Source organism: Phaethon lepturus, unplaced genomic scaffold, assembly GCF_000687285.1.
Source record: "Phaethon lepturus isolate BGI_N335 unplaced genomic scaffold, ASM68728v1 scaffold13479, whole genome shotgun sequence".
NCBI lineage: Eukaryota > Metazoa > Chordata > Aves > Phaethontiformes > Phaethontidae > Phaethon > Phaethon lepturus.
Genome location: NW_010562848.1, coordinates 8,089 through 25,174, shown reverse-complemented (window position 1 = coordinate 25,174; position 17,086 = coordinate 8,089). Strand labels below are relative to the sequence as shown.

The following is a 17,086-nucleotide window of genomic DNA, read 5'->3' as shown; positions in this document are numbered from 1 at the left end:
TTCCCTAGCTTTGTGTTCATAAATCCATTCACCATACCCAGATTTCCCCAACTCCACTGGGAAATCTGGGAACAAACATACTGCTCCAAGCCAGCTGGGACCATACACAGCTGTTGACTCCACTCCTTCGGGCATATAATAGAAGTTTCTGTTGTGATTCTCACAATGGAGGAAATGACACATAATAATTTGAATTTGACAGAAATTGGATTAGTGATGTTTGTGAATGCCATGAGCCTCATATTTATTCAGAAAAGCATTAATGCCAACCAAGCAAAATATGTGTTTGTAAAAATATTACTTACATTTGCTTCAAGAGAACAATGTCTCAAGGAAATTCAAGTTTGCTCCGTAACCCCAAATTTAGGACCTCAGGACCTTAAAGACAAAAAGCAACTAGTACCGTCGCTTTCCAAAGGAGGATAATTTTTTTTGTTTTGTTATCAAGCCTGACTCACCATATACCTTGATTTTTCTGTTGTACAGAGAATGCAAGACAGCGTCAGGATGGGGTGGTGAGCAATTCCATTGTGTACTTCACTGAAGACCCCCCAGAACTGCCACCCAACAGTCCCCATCCACTGAAGCTGCGGCGTATTCTCAACCTGAGCCCTTTCACTGTCACTGACCACACGCCAATGGAGACCGTGGTAGATATTTTCCGAAAACTTGGACTCCGGCAGTGTCTTGTCACTCGCAGTGGGTGAGTAGATGCTGACTCAAGCACATATAGAGAATCTCAGGAGATTTTCTTCAGCATTAATGCCACCACTATTTTTCCTGTTTTAAGGCAAGTGTATACAGTAACCTATTAATCAGCACCTCTGAGACAGTCAAGTGAATATTTTGATTTTGTCTATTTTGTGAATGGAAAAACAAGGGAAGCATGCCCAGGGTGTCTCCAGGGCAGAAAAAAACCCCCAGACTCAGAACAAAAATGGCCCTTGTCGGGTGTCATGTTTCATTCTGTTCTCCCGAATCCTTAGTGTATTGTCATTTAGATAAGGTAAAGATAAAGATAAAATAAACAGTTCTGTCTCTGTTTTCAACAGAGGCAGATCTGACAAGTAGTATTGTTTTGCAAAGGATGTGCCTGTTTCTAGACATCCAGCTTGATTAAATGTTTGTGAAGACTGTGATAAAGATGTCAGTGGAAGAAAAGTAATCTGTTCGGCTTTCTTTAATGGAAAATAGAAAGGCATATAAACCAAAAGTCCACAAAAAACAGCTGAAGAAGAGTGGGCAAACATGAAATTAGAAGAGTCAAAAGCTGCATCATGTGCACTAGAAATAACATCCCATAATTCCAGTGGTATCTGAGCTATTTTGGGATGTAATGGTAAGAATATACTTTACAACAGGATAGCAAAACCAGAGCCATCATTTTCAAATGCACAAGACTAAAATTTAGTCTTTTGCAAAAACCCTTTTTGTTATTCAAAAATATTGCATGTCAGCTGTTACTAGAGATTCAATGTCCTCAGCACTAAGAAAATAAGGACCTTTATCAGGACACAGATTTAAGTCCTGATTTTAGGTGCCTGGATTTGGAAATTTTGATCTTGATTTCTAGCCCTTACATGAAATGAAAGGTGGAAAAATTATAACAATGACATAGCTTCAAAATGCAGTGCCTCATGGCCTTCAAGGACTGGAAGTAAAAGCCCTTGAATACTGAGGGTTAGGAAATTTTTTACTCTTGGGGCCATATGTTCCATAGACCTCATCTTTCCTGACAGATATAATTCATTTAGGATCATATAAATGAGAAATTATCACTCAAAGTTGAAGGAATTATGCTGTCATACAGTGAGAGTTTCAGAAAGGCCATGCTTTAGCTTAGTCGGTGTATTACTAAACCCCATGCCCTAGCTCAGGGCACTGGTGTCTTGGTTTTGAGCTGTTAGTCCTCTGCAGACTGAGCCTAAGGAAACTCATTACTTTGTTATACAAAAGTGTCAGTAGTTGTAGCTCCTCTCTCAGTCATGTTCCCGACAAAACCAGAGAACAACCCAAAGTATTTAACTTAATGACCATGGCCGGAGTAGTAAAAATACATGAGGTGAGAATGCTTTTTATGAAAGATAATCATTGAGGAATGGATGGGTTGGACAGTCTTAATACGGAAGCGTGCACAAAATGACCCTGCAGCTGAACAGGGGGAAAAAATGCATGATACATGAGATGATTGTTGACCTTTCCTTTCTTTTTCTCTAGGAGGCTGCTGGGTATCATAACTAAAAAGGATGTATTAAGACATATGGCTCAAATGGCAAACCAGGACCCTGAATCTATCATGTTTAACTAGACTGGTAGAGGAAGAAGAAAGTAACCCCAAAGGAATCCCTTCTAGATTAACACAAAGGCTATGTTCGGTGTTTCAATTTTGTTTAAAGAGAAATGTAATGTGTATGAGGAATGGCCCAATATGCCTCTGACAGAGGGATTGGATGCAGGATGGCACTTATTTAATGAGGAAGGCAGTTTAGAAGCTCTGAGCAGCTGCAGACATCAAGCTGTGTTTCCTTAATGAGATTCCCAACAGCTCAATTGGAGTGTTGGTGGGTGTAAGTGATGTGGTGCTTAGAGACAAAGAGCCAGGAGCACCAGTGGGTTCCATCAACATTCACCGTAACTCTCGAGGCAGATGTGGAGACTAGCAGACACTGCCTATGTATAAGCTGCTAACACAGATAAAGATTTGTATTCCAAACTAGAGAGTGGTAAGAATAACATCAGTTGGTTTTGTTACTGAAATCATGGCTACTTATTTGCTACTGAATGATACCATTTTCATGAGGAAGAAAATCACCATATTTTAAAATGAAAAATTTTGTCATCTTCATTTATTTTTATAAAATTTAAGTTAATCAGGACCTGGTATAAAAGGAGTGAGAACACACTTCAACTCACTTTAAAACATAGTGTCCCCTGCTCCCTGCTTTAGTCCTTTGAATTTTATACAGTTTAGCATTTCTGTCAATCAGCTTCCCTTTATTAATGTTGAAATGTGACTTATTTGTAAGGATTTATTATTTCTCTATGCAATCTTGCGTACAGGTACTGTAATATTTAGTATTATGTGGTTTGCTGTTACAACAGGAAAGGACATAGAAGCCTGTGGAGGAATTTTCAAAGGCACTAAAGGGGGACTGGTATCCAGCTCTCATTGATATTAGTGACAAGAGATTGAATCCCTCACTTGTCTCCCCTTGTGTACATCATCATTTTTCAAAAACTGATGAAGTTATGCATTGATTCCTGTTTCTCCATTTAGTTCCTTTTTGTCATTGTGATTTTTTTAGCATTTGTCTGCACCTGCCAAGAGATTGCTGAAGTTAATTTAAGAGTCCCAGACATTTATTCTGTTGCAGATCTACTCCTTATGTATCTGCCAGTCATAGGACTGTGGAATCCATCCCCACAGCACTGTGGCTGAATAAAGATCAAGGGGACTGAGAATACAAACAATAGCAAAGCTTTAATTATTGATCTGTTTGCAGCAAGAACAGAAGATTTAACAGTCCCTGGTAGGAATGTCCAAGCCACTCAGGTAAAAATACTAAATTTTCCTAAACCCTTGTTCTGGTCATATGTGAGGTGCACAGTGTCAATACTGTCTGCATTTATATACTAGCACTTTAGTCAATACTGTTATCAGTAACTGAAGACCAAATTCTACTCTCAGTAACACATAACTGTTATTGGAGAGAGGTTGCATCCTTAGATGTCCTGACACCCCTTCAGACCCTCTGAGAGTCTGGTCCCTTCATTTAGGCATCGAACAACTCTGGTATTTTTGTTCAAATTCATACAGATACTGGTAGCTCAAGTGTATTGTGTCCAGATGGTCTTCATGGACAGAGATGAGGGGAGTCTTTTCATGACAGAAGAGCCTGTTGCTTACTCCAGACAAAAGCCAGACTGTTGATCCAACCTGTAGGCCATGTGCATTATTACTGTGTCCCTGAACTGACACAACTAGCCAGGTGCACCCTCAGTTAGATGTCCAAAGTTACATATCACAAATTCCTCCTCTTATCTCTGGTGACCCTGCTTCCTTCTGGCATGTGTCCCATTGCATTCACACAAAGTATGGCCCAAATTGTTTAAGTAAAAGAAACGGAAGTAAAGGGATAATTTTAACCTGCTAAGTACTCCATTTAACAATAGTGTTTGCAACTGACTGACATAAATATATGTAGCTCTGGCCAAAGCCCATAAATGTTTCAGTGTATACTTTTTGTTAACTGAACATCTGCAGTACAATGCATTATTAAAGGGATATTGTTGAAACTATGTAAACTATAGAACTGAACAACTGTTCCTTCTGAAAACAGGAAATACAACATAATATTGTTGTTTCTTGTGTTTTTCTGTGAAGCTGTCATCAGCCAAACTCATAAAAAAATCAATCAAGTCAACAACCAAGCTCATAAACATTGGATTCCTTCATTTGAACAGAGATGCCATCATAAAATAAAATCAGTTCATTCCCACAACTAAACCCAAGTGAGGCTTAGTACAAATGTCAGTTCCTACCCAAAACTACTAGAATCTAAGGGATTTGGACTAAGATAAATACTTTAGAGGGAACTCTTGTTCTGAAATCAAAATTGAAGGATTGTGTTCTACTTTTCACTTTTATAGCTCTTAATACGTACATGTTTAAGGAACACTTTCTCCATCTTCCTTTATGTTGACATAGGAAATAAGAATGTGTACTCTTCCCACTTGAACACTTTTAAATATCTCTTTTGCTCATAAGTCAAGAGAAGTAAGTTGGGAAGTGAAGTCATCTGCTGTTTGAAATCAAACTCAAGGCTTCATGTACGTCAGGGAAAAGGAGAAGTCTAAAGCCTTCTCTGTCAGTGAACGAAATTTCAGTCCCTGTTGCATTATAATGTAGTCCATGACAGAGCTAACTCAGAAGACCATTCATAGTACTGAGGGCAATATTTGCTTATAGGAACTAGGATGGTATATCAACACTGTAAAAAATTGTAATTTCCTGAGCAAAAGACATGGAGTCACCTAACTGAGGTTAAACTGCCTGTGAATACAAACTCACTTGGGTATTGACTTGGATTATCAGCTTAAACTCAGTCCATGGCAATGCATAAACATGAACTTGTGTGGCTAATTCCCATTAATACCCAGAGGCCTGATCCACTAAAACCAACAGTCAACCCTGTGATAGCTTGTAACCTTGTCTTATTAGACTGCATATGAGGAGCCTTAAGGACTTAAGAACAGGATCCATAAAACCAGCATGGTGGTTTGTAAGAAACAGCAACAGAAGGAATTGAGATTTATGCACTTATTGCAGGTGCAGTTTGACCCTGGGACTACCCCCCTGTAAATGCATACGCAGCTCTTTTCTATCAAACACATCCCACTTTAGATGGAATGGAATATCTCAGCTGTCAAGGAAAAAAATCTTTGGATGTGTAACTGTACATGGGTGGTTAGACTGCTGCTCCTTGTTCCAGTATCTGTTCAAAATACATTAAACTCCCTTAGAGCAGGAGCTCTCCAGGAATGGCATAGTCACAGCTAACTTCAGCTGCTTGGCATTATTGAGGCTGAGGTGATGCTACAATAACAAGAAGGGTTTTGAAACTGGACAGATTTTGCTAATTAGAAAACTCAGCTCTTCACACACTTCCAGAGATGGTAATTGGATGTAAGTGTTTCTGTTGAACTTCCGCCATGCTACAGTCTTCACTGCTCTTTTAGCTTGAATGGCTGAGTGGGGAATACTCTTAATAGAAATTAATAACATGCTTTTCTCAAAAAATGCAGTTCTGATGTAAAGATTTAATGTATTTCCACATAACAAGCTCATTATCAGTCACTATTTCCCATCTATATTCCCAATTATGTCTCAGAAGTTACTGAATAGACTCCAAGAGGCATAGATCTCAGCCTTAAGTATTTGTTTGAATTTTTAGAGCTCAAGATAGTCACGTAGCCTGATCAAGCTGAGAGTTACATAAGTACTTTAGTATATACTGCTCACTTTATGCGACCTCAGTTCAATCCTTGTGTTCAAGCAGTAGGAATTCGAAGATGTCAAACTAAAGAGAGAACAAAAATCTGTGGATGATGCAAGTTCATTATTGTACCTTTGTTTTGCATGAACTGTGTCCAGTTACATTCAGCTTCTGATGTATACTTGAAGAAATCTGTACTAGAAAGCTAATTTTTAAAGTACAGAACATGGATGACATTAGCCAGACCCTTTGGCTGTCACAGTGTTACTGATTATTAATTCTTATGCTTTGATGAAGCAGAAAAAGAATGTTTAAGAATTACAGGAGACCCACTGATTCCGTGTTGGAATGACACTATAATTATGAATACTGTTTTGCTTTGGGTTTGGTTGGTTTTTTTTTTAACTGTAGAAAACAGTATATATGTTGCACCTTATAAAAAAAATGTTTGGACTCTATTTTTTAAATAAAACTGACTTACAGTACTGGAAACATTTCTTGAACATCTTATTAATTGGAGAAGTATTTCACTTAATGTCTCTCTATGATTTCAATGTTTCCTTTTCCCACCTATAGAGATAACTCAAGTAGGAGTTAGTAAAGTTCACTTAGTGAAGTAGTAGACTTCAAAGAATCAGCCTTTACTGTTGGCTGTTTTATTTCAGAGAGAAATGTTTTTTACTTCAGCACCATAAATCCTTTCTTAAAGAAATCTAAAAAGAGATCAATAAACATTTATCCATTATGTTCAGTCATGCCCATTTAATTGGATGAAACATCCCTTAAATCCCTGCTAAAAGCTAACTTTTAGGTAGTAGCAAAAAATATAGTCCTGATTAACATACTAACCAAGCAAGTAGAAAGGCACTATGGTTTTATGCAAATGAGACATTAATCAATGGTTTATCCAAAAGCAGCATTACAGATTTCAAGACGTGCTCCAGAGAACAAGTTTGATAAAACTGGTATATCAGCAATATCCTAGTTTAAGTTAAATTACTCATTTCAGAAGCTGGTGCTGGAGTCCCAGAGCCTCCAAGTTTCTTCCATGGATTACTGTGATCCTAACACAACTCAATGCACACACCAAAAAGCCAGGAGGGATCAGGACTACAGCAACTTAAATAAGTAGTAATAGTTCCGCTAGTTTGTAGTTGGTCACGACGGACAGAGCCTTAGACCTGCTTGTCATCACTTGTGATGGCATACCTGGAAAATGGAAGAGAAAATGTTGAGAGGAATTGCGTGCCACACTGTTACAGCTGTGCACCCTGCATCCTGGCCTAGGTGCCCATTTCATCTAAATCTAATAGCCTGTTGTCATCCATATGCCTTTTTGCTCTTTTCGGAGGCCCTTCCTCCCCATATATTTCCTACCAGCAACATTATTCCCATATGCTGTCCTGCTCCTCTAAACGTGGTCTTTCTTCCAGCTCCTCTCCATTGTGGTGGCCCGGATGTCCACCAAGCACAGTCTTACAGACACTATATCCCAGACAAGAAAGGTGCACCTCTGGTGGATGGGCTCCTCTCACTGCATGCAGGATTTTGTATTGCTGCCTTCTGGAGGACATGGCAAACACAGTGTTGCTGCACTGAATTTTTTGATTGATTGGCTTTTGTGTTGCTATCTTGACGCAATACCAAAAAGGTGGACTTCTCAGAAAAATAGCTGCTGCTTTTGCACAGATCAATCTATACGTGTTCACTGCTTCAACCAGCAGCTAGTGACTTCACAGTGAAGGCAACCAGGAGCTGAGACACGACTGTGAGAACTGCATCCTGAAGCAGTTACGAGGCAATATTAGACAGGAATTGCTGACCTGTAGCTGCAGCATTTGGTCAACTCTGCGTCCCTCCTTTAATCTTTCTTGCATTCTAAGCATAATTAATATGCTCAGTTTGAGCACATTATAAGCACAGTTTGAGCACAGTTAATGATTTCAACCCTTGCTATCCTCAGAATTATCTTGTATAGTCAGGGTCAAAACAATCTGAGTGCTCCTACAGATACAGTGCTTTCCCCAACCACAGCTGTTAACTGGTTAAGAAGACACTACCATATGTAACAGCCAGATTGGAGAGAGCCGGTATTTGGCACTTCTTCAGCTGTGTTTCATTTGAGAAATGATTCTGCAGCCTGAACAATCAGTGCATGACTCTTTGTAGGGATTTGCAAAGCCCCCGTGGTCCGTTCCTGGCTTGCACAGCGTTTGGAGCAATGTCTGCGTGGGCCAGCCTTCATTATAGAGCACATAACCTGCAGATTAACCAGCCTTTCTTAATCCACAAAGATTTAGCAAAGGGCACAGAAAAAATGCACAGATTGCTTAGGAAACTAGACAGTCAATTATTTTAGCTGTGGGAAGCTGCTTCATTGTCTCAATGTTACATCCACAGAGGCACCTAACTCTCAGAAGGACCATCCCCTGTGAAGTGTTCACTGGCTAGTTTCATCACTAGGAAGGAGTAATACCTAAAATAAAGCTAAAATCATATCTGTTTCTATCAATCAGGTACATCCCATGTTATCGTTTTTCATTACTAATGTATTCTACAAGACAACTTTTCCTCCCTTTGAAGTAAGCTCTTTCTTGCAACAGTCGCTACTGAGAACTGTGCTGCACACAAGTTGATGCGGAGTGCCACAGGGCTGGTGATCAAATGCTATCTCGGTGTTTCTCCTTTGATAAATGCAGCAGAAATGAGTGGCTGCAATAATTGTGCCATGGGAAAGGACCAAAAGATTCCAAAAACTTAAAAAGTGAGATGAACTGTAGTTCTCTACTTCTAAAGTTTGCCGCCAGGTAACATGGAAAGCTATTTCCATGTTACTAAGCCTTATGATTTATAAAATATATTTATGTTTAGATCATTACCAAGGTTGCATTTTGCCTAGAGACAAATTTTACTCACCTAACTCTCAGGTTAGATAACCGTAGGGCACCAAAAGCTCTGAATGAATTAGAGGGGGCAACCAGACCCTTGAAGTCCCCAAGTCTGGGATAAAAGACACCTAAGCTCTGCTGCAATTTGGAGATGAGGTGGAGGACACACTGTACCAAAGTGTAGAATGGCCCCAGTCAGCACTAAGTTCCAGGAAAAAGAAAGCACAAGAGGTGCCACCACCAGCCCTTACCTTTTTCACAGTAGCCTCATGGTCAGAGATTCTTGGGATAAGGTAGATCTGGGATCCAGTTATAACTTTAGGTAAATATCCTAATCCCCATGGTACAGGCTCTTCTAGGTGTTGAGCGGCACCTGACCTCCTGTGTGAGCGCAGCTCACTTACTTAGGCCAGCACAGCTCTCTCTTTGCTAACTGCTGCTCTGACTGGCTTTCTGGCAAGTCAGAAGGAGCACTTGCCCTACAAGCATTTGTAGACTTCTCCTTAGAGATGTCTCAGCTGGCTAGTCTGAGTGATGTTGAGATGCAGACTCTGTAGCTTCATTTTTGTAGGGAACTTAGGCTCCTTCATATACTCTCATAATCACCATACTGGGGAGGTGGACTACGTCACATTTTTAGGCATTGCTATAGCCTGAACACAATTCTTGGCTTCAGGGAAGTACTTACAAGAACAGAATGGATAAAACAAAACCTGAGGTTGCCCTGTAAAATTCCTTGCTTTTGAATATCCTGTTTTCCAGACTGCTAAACAGTTGGTTCACAGTTTCAGATTAATTTCAGTATTTCACTGGCACTGAATATTCAAATGGTCACATGGTTGAAAAAAACCCCAAGAAACAAAGCCAAAGAACAAAACACCTAACACCTATTTGTCATTGACCAGAATATTTAATCTTCATCTATGCGATCACTGCTTGAGGTCAATCAACATCTGGATTATTGTAGTAATTAATGATTTTTAATCTTCATCCTACTTTTAAGCACCTGTTTCGTCATACTGTCTATTTATTTATTTAATTCAAGTGGTACTGTCATTAAAGGTAGAACAAAAGTATAAACACAATCTGGCTGAAGGTTTCCACATCACAGATAATAAACATTGAATCTGAATTATGTTTTGGCCACATCTCAACTGTTAAAGAACACTACCACCAAGCACTAGTCACAGGAGCACAAGGAATAAATCATAACCTCTGCTTCACCTCTCCTTTCCAAGTCTTGAGGAACATACATACACAAAACCATTCCCTTTCTCTCTGCCAAGCTGGGTTTGGGCAATAGAAATCCTGCACTTTCAACAGCTACAGCAACTCCTGTTCAGCGAATCTCGCTGTGCCAGACTGTCTCCTTCCAGATACACAGGCACTGTTCGAAGCGTACCAGTTGTCCCTCTGGGTAAGAATAACCAGGTAGGGCATGTAACAAACTCCCCCAACTCCCTCCTCCTTTTCTCACTTCTCTGCTCTGCTCTGAACACTTCTGCCTTTCTCCTCATTCAGCCTCCAGTCCCAGCCCACTCTGCTTCCCTACTGCAGCTTTTCTCTAATAACCCCAAAACCCCCAAACCCCAAGCAAATCAACATATTTGCTCTTTCTGTTGAAGTGGGACTACTGTGCAGAATGCAAATTTGCTAGGAAAGTCATTAACTAAGCAATAATCTAGTTCCCAGCATTATTTCCACTGAATAAGCATTCAGTGCTGGTGAACTGTAAAAGAGAAGATAAGCGGTTGAGGGACCAGGACCAGAAACCAGCTTGCTCACCTGATGGCCTGGTACATATGGACAATAGTACCAGATGCTCTCTCATTTGCTCTTCTTCTGCCTCCATGTTATACTGCAGGCTTCTTGGTGTTCAAGCCTCAACAATATGGGGGAAGAGAGGGAACTATTCCCTTGCCAAGATTCCTTTTTCTCAGGAGAATGGCCCTGTCAGGAGGATATGAAGTATTTTGCCTCTCTTACTGAAGTTGTTTCATTCTCCATGAAAATATCCATTGGACCAGGGAATACAACAACCTTTTTGGCAGTGGTTATATTTGCTCACTGGATGGAGAAGCAAGAACTGAACCCAAGGCTCCTGCCTCCCAAAAGGATGCTGAAACCATTGAGGCATTTATGTTACAGAGGCAAGTCTGTTTGTGTGGGGAAACAAGGGAACTGTGAGAAGTGGTTAGTGTATGTGTCAGACCCAAACAGATTTGAGATTCAGCTGGACATCATCCCAGAATAAGACCTGTGCAGAGGCAAGGCTTAATGCACATCCATCCTCCATGTTTCTATCATCAGGCAGCACCCCACCAAGAAGACCAGCTTCTGCAGTTTCTATCGTAGGTGCCCAGAGTTACACCACACATCGCATAGGATGCGTGAGCTCTTCACATCAGCCTGTTAACACTGACCATCCTCTCCAGTGTAAAAACCTGTAACAGCTGTGATGATTGATTGATTGATTGATAGACATGGAGGGAGTGAAGGGCATGACTAAAATGCTTTGCTATGGTGAAGGGTAATGCTGGAGCACGTGCAGTTGTCTGGTGGCCAGCCCCTCACAGAGAAGTATGGGACCTGCCCTTCTGTGCATCACACAATGTGGCTCTGCAAAAGGGTGAGCCTTCTCTTCCCACTCCCTTCTGGAGTTTACTCTTAAATGGAGAATTGCAACTTGCTATTGACACAAGGTAAGGACCAGAAACAAGCAGTTGACCCTTTCTACCCCTGCCTCTGCCACAGTAGTGCCTTCATCCTGTATGCTCCCTCAGCAATGTATTTTATGTATTCATTCACCTGGTTCCCGGCACAAAGCCTGACCTGCACCACTCCCTTCCCTCAAGCCACCGGCACGGCAAGCCCCATGCCCAGAAATGCCAGGCGTTCTTTACCTAGAGCGACATGCCACAGAAGTCACAGCGGCAGCGCGGACGCCTCCTCCCCAGCACAGCCGGAGGCCACCGCCGCTGCCGCCACCTCCTCCCATCTCCATTGTCCTGGCGATGCAGGGCTCTGGAAACAGAAACGCACAGAGGAAAAGGTGGAGAACTGAGATACTTGGCCAAGGACCCTCCCTGTCGGGACTGACCTTTTAGCTGGTCCTCAGAAGGCCTGGCTGGCCATTTCCTTCCCGCAGCTCCTTCCTGCTAAGCTCACAGCCCGTCAGGGGAGGAGTACACAGTGAGTAACTGCATCGTGCTACACAGACGTACCAGGAATCGCAGTTATCTTATTTTCTTACAGATGCACACAGCTGGCCTTTCCTAGATCAACGGAAAACCAAATCCACCGTTACATCTACCGCAGCTCCACCCGCGCCGAGCGCGACGGGCTGGCAGTTTCTCACAGCAGCCAGCCACCGTCTACCCTCATATCTCCCCTGCAGCGCCAAAAGTTCCCCACGATTTTCTTTGCATTTAGGTTTTCTACGAGCTTCAAAGAGAAGGTTTTATCTGTTAAAAGGGTATTCAAGTACCAGAGGACACTCGAGAGAGGCCAAGGTCCTTGTGTGCAGGGGGAGCACTAGCAGTGGCGGCCGCGTGCTCTATGGGGCCTCCGACCCAGCAGCCGACATTTCCGGCAGCCCTGTAACACGCTGGGGCAAACGCTCCCCTCGCCCGCTGCGGCCGCTGCCGCACCCGTCACCCGCCGTGCTTGCTCATCTGCTGGTGCTAGCTTCAACCTCAGTATTGATTAATCGGGGTCAGGGTAATGAGCAGGGGTTTAATTAATGGCTCCAGCGGGTTCAGGGGGCGGAGGCCCGCTAGGTGGCATTCGACTCCTCGGCATGGCAGCGGCGCCGGTGCCGCGGGCCACGCACAGGCCGACAAGGGCCATCGGGATGTCCTTGCTGTCTGCTGACTCCTGGTTCCTGTAGGACAAGCTGTTTCATTATTTGATCTAAATGTGTAGTTTTTCTTAGATATGCCAATTAAAAGCTTTTTTTTTTTTTTCCTCTTGATATACTGATATATCAAGTTTGTTTTTTTTTTTGCTTGGTACTCTGGAGGGAAAAGGGAGAGGAAAGAAAGAAACCTTTTTCTTTGTTTGGACTATTTGGCAGGGCTAAAGCAGGACTGTCTGCTTTGGCTTCTTAAACCATGTGTCACATCTGTAAAAACATAGTGGCAAAAGGAGGAAAAAATAATCTGCAATGCTTTCCTGGTGGTTTCTGTGAGGCTTTCATGTAACCAATACATTTTCATCAATTATGCATTTAGGTCACAGGAAGAGTTGGAAGAAGGAATTCCTTTGCTGTTTCAAAGTTGCTGTCAGGAAGAAAATACAGCCAAGCTAATGGAGCTAGAAGAAATACAGTTTTGTTCTTCTGTCCTGATATTTTTCTTCTCCACCTTCCTTACCATCGTTCCTATGTGCATAAGGATTTCCCCCGGTATAACAAAGTCTGTGTAGGGAGTACACAGAGGCCCTCAGAGCACGGAAATCTCTTATTTTGCAATGGTAAGTCTAAAACATAGGTAAACAGTATGAAAAAATTGAGTAAAAGGCCTTCCCTGTAAAACATTTGGTCGGGTCTAGAAAACAGCATAGGATCCTCGGTGGGCAGCGTCATCATGTGTAACCTTTAGGCTTCTGTGCAATTTAGACCCCCAAGTTAGGTGCTTAAATACCCTTTTAAAAGTATAATGAGAATTGAGTGCTAAGGACTGGATTTCACTGTAACCAGCACACAGAGCAGGCAAAAGCTGATAGTAGCTACTGAAAAATACCAGAGACGACCTTGAAATCTCACCTATTCCCTGTATTGGAGATCACAGGAGTCTCCTGTCCCTCCAGACAACATGCCTGAGCAAAGTCTCAGAGCACGGATTACTTTTTCATTCTTTCATTGTGAAAAATGTCTGAGACATTGCGGAAATGCTTCTGGTGCTGCAGCCCGCATCTTACGTGCGCTTAGAGCATTGAACAGGAAGCAGAAAATGAGGGCTCAGGGCTTTCTATCCCCCACACTTCTTTTCAGGAGGCTGACACCCCCCCATCCCACCACTCCCCCAAGCAAAATTCATGTGGGAAAGGCAGGAAGGAGAAGAGAGAGATTAGTGCAGCTAGTAGCAGAAAGAAGTCCTGCATTCCCAATCCTTCTCTCAACTCTGCTTATGTATTTTACTTACTTGCCCTAGATGCGCAATGTGCTACCAGGCTTGGGAACAAGGTCAGAATCGAATTCTCCTACCTCTGAACTAAGTGCCACAACAATTAGGCTATAGTAGAGTCACGTTGCGCTTTGCATACTGCCTAAATCATGCTTTCCTGTGGCCCAGCTTCAGCAGGAGAAGCAGAGTGCTTTAGTCCCTGCTCTTTCCTAGCCCGAAGGTCAGGGCGGTCCCTTGAGAGATGATGCTGTGGCTGCTGATAGCTCCAGGCTGAGTGAGGAGCCAGCAGCCAGGTGCTGCTCTTCTGGTGCATCGCTTCTTCCTTGGGTCATGTAGGTGAAAGTAAGTAGGTTGTGACTTTCAGCAATGCCATGGCACCAGCCCAGGCTGGGGGAGAGGTCAGATTTGTGAGCCCCAGAAGGTGGGAGTTCGGTGCCAGGAGGCTGGCTTGGCTAAGACCAAGTTCTCCCACATGTTGGAGGCTCCAAAAGCTTAACAGGTCATGGCAAAGCACAGCACACATTTAGAGATCTCTAGCTGGCTCTGAAAGATATGGATCCAGATCAGGAGACAACACAACTTCTTGCTTGGGCTAGCTAGCCTGCACACTGATAGCTTGCAGCATCCCTCCCAGGAAGGGTGGAGAAAAGATTGGCAGAGGGTAAGTGTTGTACCTACAGAGCTAGAATACCCCAGGACCAGGGCTAGTGTCTTGGCGTAGGACATATCATCCTGTACCAGCTTGTTTGGATCAGTGCAGCTGGTAGTGAGTACATTGATACCTACTAACTCTGAGGGACCTGAGAGAAGTGATGGAGATTTTGTGAAACCTCATTTGAAGTTGTTAGGGACCAAAACAGGTACCTTTACAGCCCTGAACTGAGGTTTCTCTTTGCCAAGAGTGAAATACAGAATATGCCTCTTTAATCATGAGCAATTTTTATTCAGTAGATTTGATTTTGGAAGCGAAAGAGCTAAGAACTACTTCAAAGGTTAAATTTAGCATATTTGTACTATATATTCACAATAATTTTGGATGTTTAAATTGATTCTTAAAATAGTCTCCCCAGTAAGCAGAAAAATCTCTTAAGTGGCTTAAAAGAAAAAAAAAAAATTTAAATTCTGCTATAATTAAAGTTACACATGCAAAAGTTCACAGTTTGCTTATGTTTATGGAATAAAACTGTCCCGCGAGACAGGGCATTTAGAGGCAGGGCTCTTTCATGCCTTCCTCTTGGAGATGTCCTAGTTTCCACAAATACTAAATAAGCATTTCACAATATGAGAGTGACTTTCTGGAACAACCTCCAGGACTTTTACCTAAGGCCTGTGGTTCTGCTGTTCCATATCTTTCTCTAACAAATCATTAATTAGTTAGTCAATGTTGACCAGTAAGAACTGAAGAAATTCAAGTTCCCTCTGACATCATCTGCTAGTCCTGCTGTTCTCCTGAGGATGCTTCCTAAATCACTGGGCTGCTGACTAGCATTAAAAAGCAAAAATGGCATTTCCGAGAGTAAAAATCTTCATTTCCTTTACTTTTCTGGCAAATACAATAAAGTGGATCATGCTGAACGAAAGAAAATCTTTTTGTGACATTTTTGTGAAGAAAAAGCATTCAAAAATATTGCGGTCTCCCCTCACCCAAGAATTTAGTTTTATTGCTTAGGCAAAAACATTAGTCATTTCTACAGCCCCTCTTAACCCCCTGTGGGTACTTAGATTCAGATCTTACCATTTCTTCCAAAGCTCTATCTTACTAAATTGGGGGAATAAAATCTTGTCCTTTGTTAGAGTAAGTACTAAACCATCCATTTACTTTGTGGAGCCTAAGATTTACAGCCTGTTTATGAAAGGTAAGAAAAATCAGGCTTTGAAATTTCTGCTGACAAATTTTGCAGATGTAGAAATATTAGCTTTGCTCTTCTAGTCAATTCCTAGTTTGAATAGTTCCAGTTTACTTTGCTTTAAACCCAGTTTACTTTCTGTTTTCCAGCATTGCTATCAGCTACAAATTACCTTTCACCCTATAACTGTATTTTTAATATATACTATTGCACAGGAATAGAAAATTGTGTTAAGTTCTTTTAAGCCATAGACTGGCAGGTGCTATATAAATATTTATCTTTGTTATGATTGCTTAAAGCAGAAGACTCAGAGGTACATAAAAGAAAAAAAATTAAGTAGACCCACCTTCTGCCCTTGGTTTTCACATCTATTTCATAATCAATTCAGCAAGAGAAATCCCTCACAGACAGCAAGCAAAGTGCCTTGCAGCACGGATAATTTTAATCCATGTTAAATTCCCAGATTTACAGTCACAGCTGATTCAGTTTTGAAATGACCTGCAAAACCGTTTATCCCATACCAATGTAACTGAATAGTTCCCTAACAAAACAAAACAAAAAATTATATTCTCTTCTTTGCAATCAATCTGGATTCTTTTTTGCTTTCATTGAAGTAGAGTTTATTCAGAACATTCCAGCTAGGGGGATAGTAGAAATGGGAAGGATGTCTTTCTTTGGGGAAAAAGACAATGTGGCGCTCAGCAGAATGTGTGTTTGCTGGACCGTTCTTGTGCAATTGTTCCAGGACAACTAAGGTTTACTTAAAAACCCCAAAAGTTTCAGAGAGGCCAGGTGCCTTATATTATATGCTTGAGTGTTTCTTCCTGACCGAGTTGCTTTTCCCATTAGAATTTTGTCCCATTCTCCATTTGAGGTTTGTTTCCTGTTCCTTTTCATTTCACCTTAGCTTTTCATGCAATGATATCCAAATAGAAAGAGACAGTCATTGCCATGATTTTCACTCTAAAACTGAACTTCCTGGCTTTTATGGCTTATAATCAATCCCACAGTGTCCTGTGATTTCTATGTGTGAGTGGCAAAGCAAAAGGGAGTTTATTTTGCCTGTATGCAGACAGGCCAACTTTCACACATTAGGAGCAGCAACTAATCACCCACAACATTTCCTAAAGCTTATGGTGCTGGCAGACAGCTGTTTTCATTCTGATATGATGGTTTCTTTGTAGACTTCTGCTGCCAGCAGCGTCTCAACCACTTTACTAGCGCTCCAT

The 17,086-nt window shown here is 41.7% G+C and overlaps 1 protein-coding gene across 2 annotated transcripts in view; it reads left to right on the top strand.

The window, feature by feature from the left end:
* The window catches only part of CLCN4 (chloride channel, voltage-sensitive 4), a 21,970-nt gene extending 19,662 nt beyond the window's left edge, over positions 1–2,308 (top strand). For both annotated transcript variants that reach the window (XM_010294416.1, XM_010294417.1), the window contains 2 exons: positions 487–703; positions 2,218–2,308. In XM_010294416.1, coding sequence (XP_010292718.1) covers positions 487–703; positions 2,218–2,308 — 308 coding nt within the window. The remainder of the gene's footprint in view (positions 1–486; positions 704–2,217) is intronic.
* Positions 2,309–17,086: the final 14,778 nt, after the last annotated feature.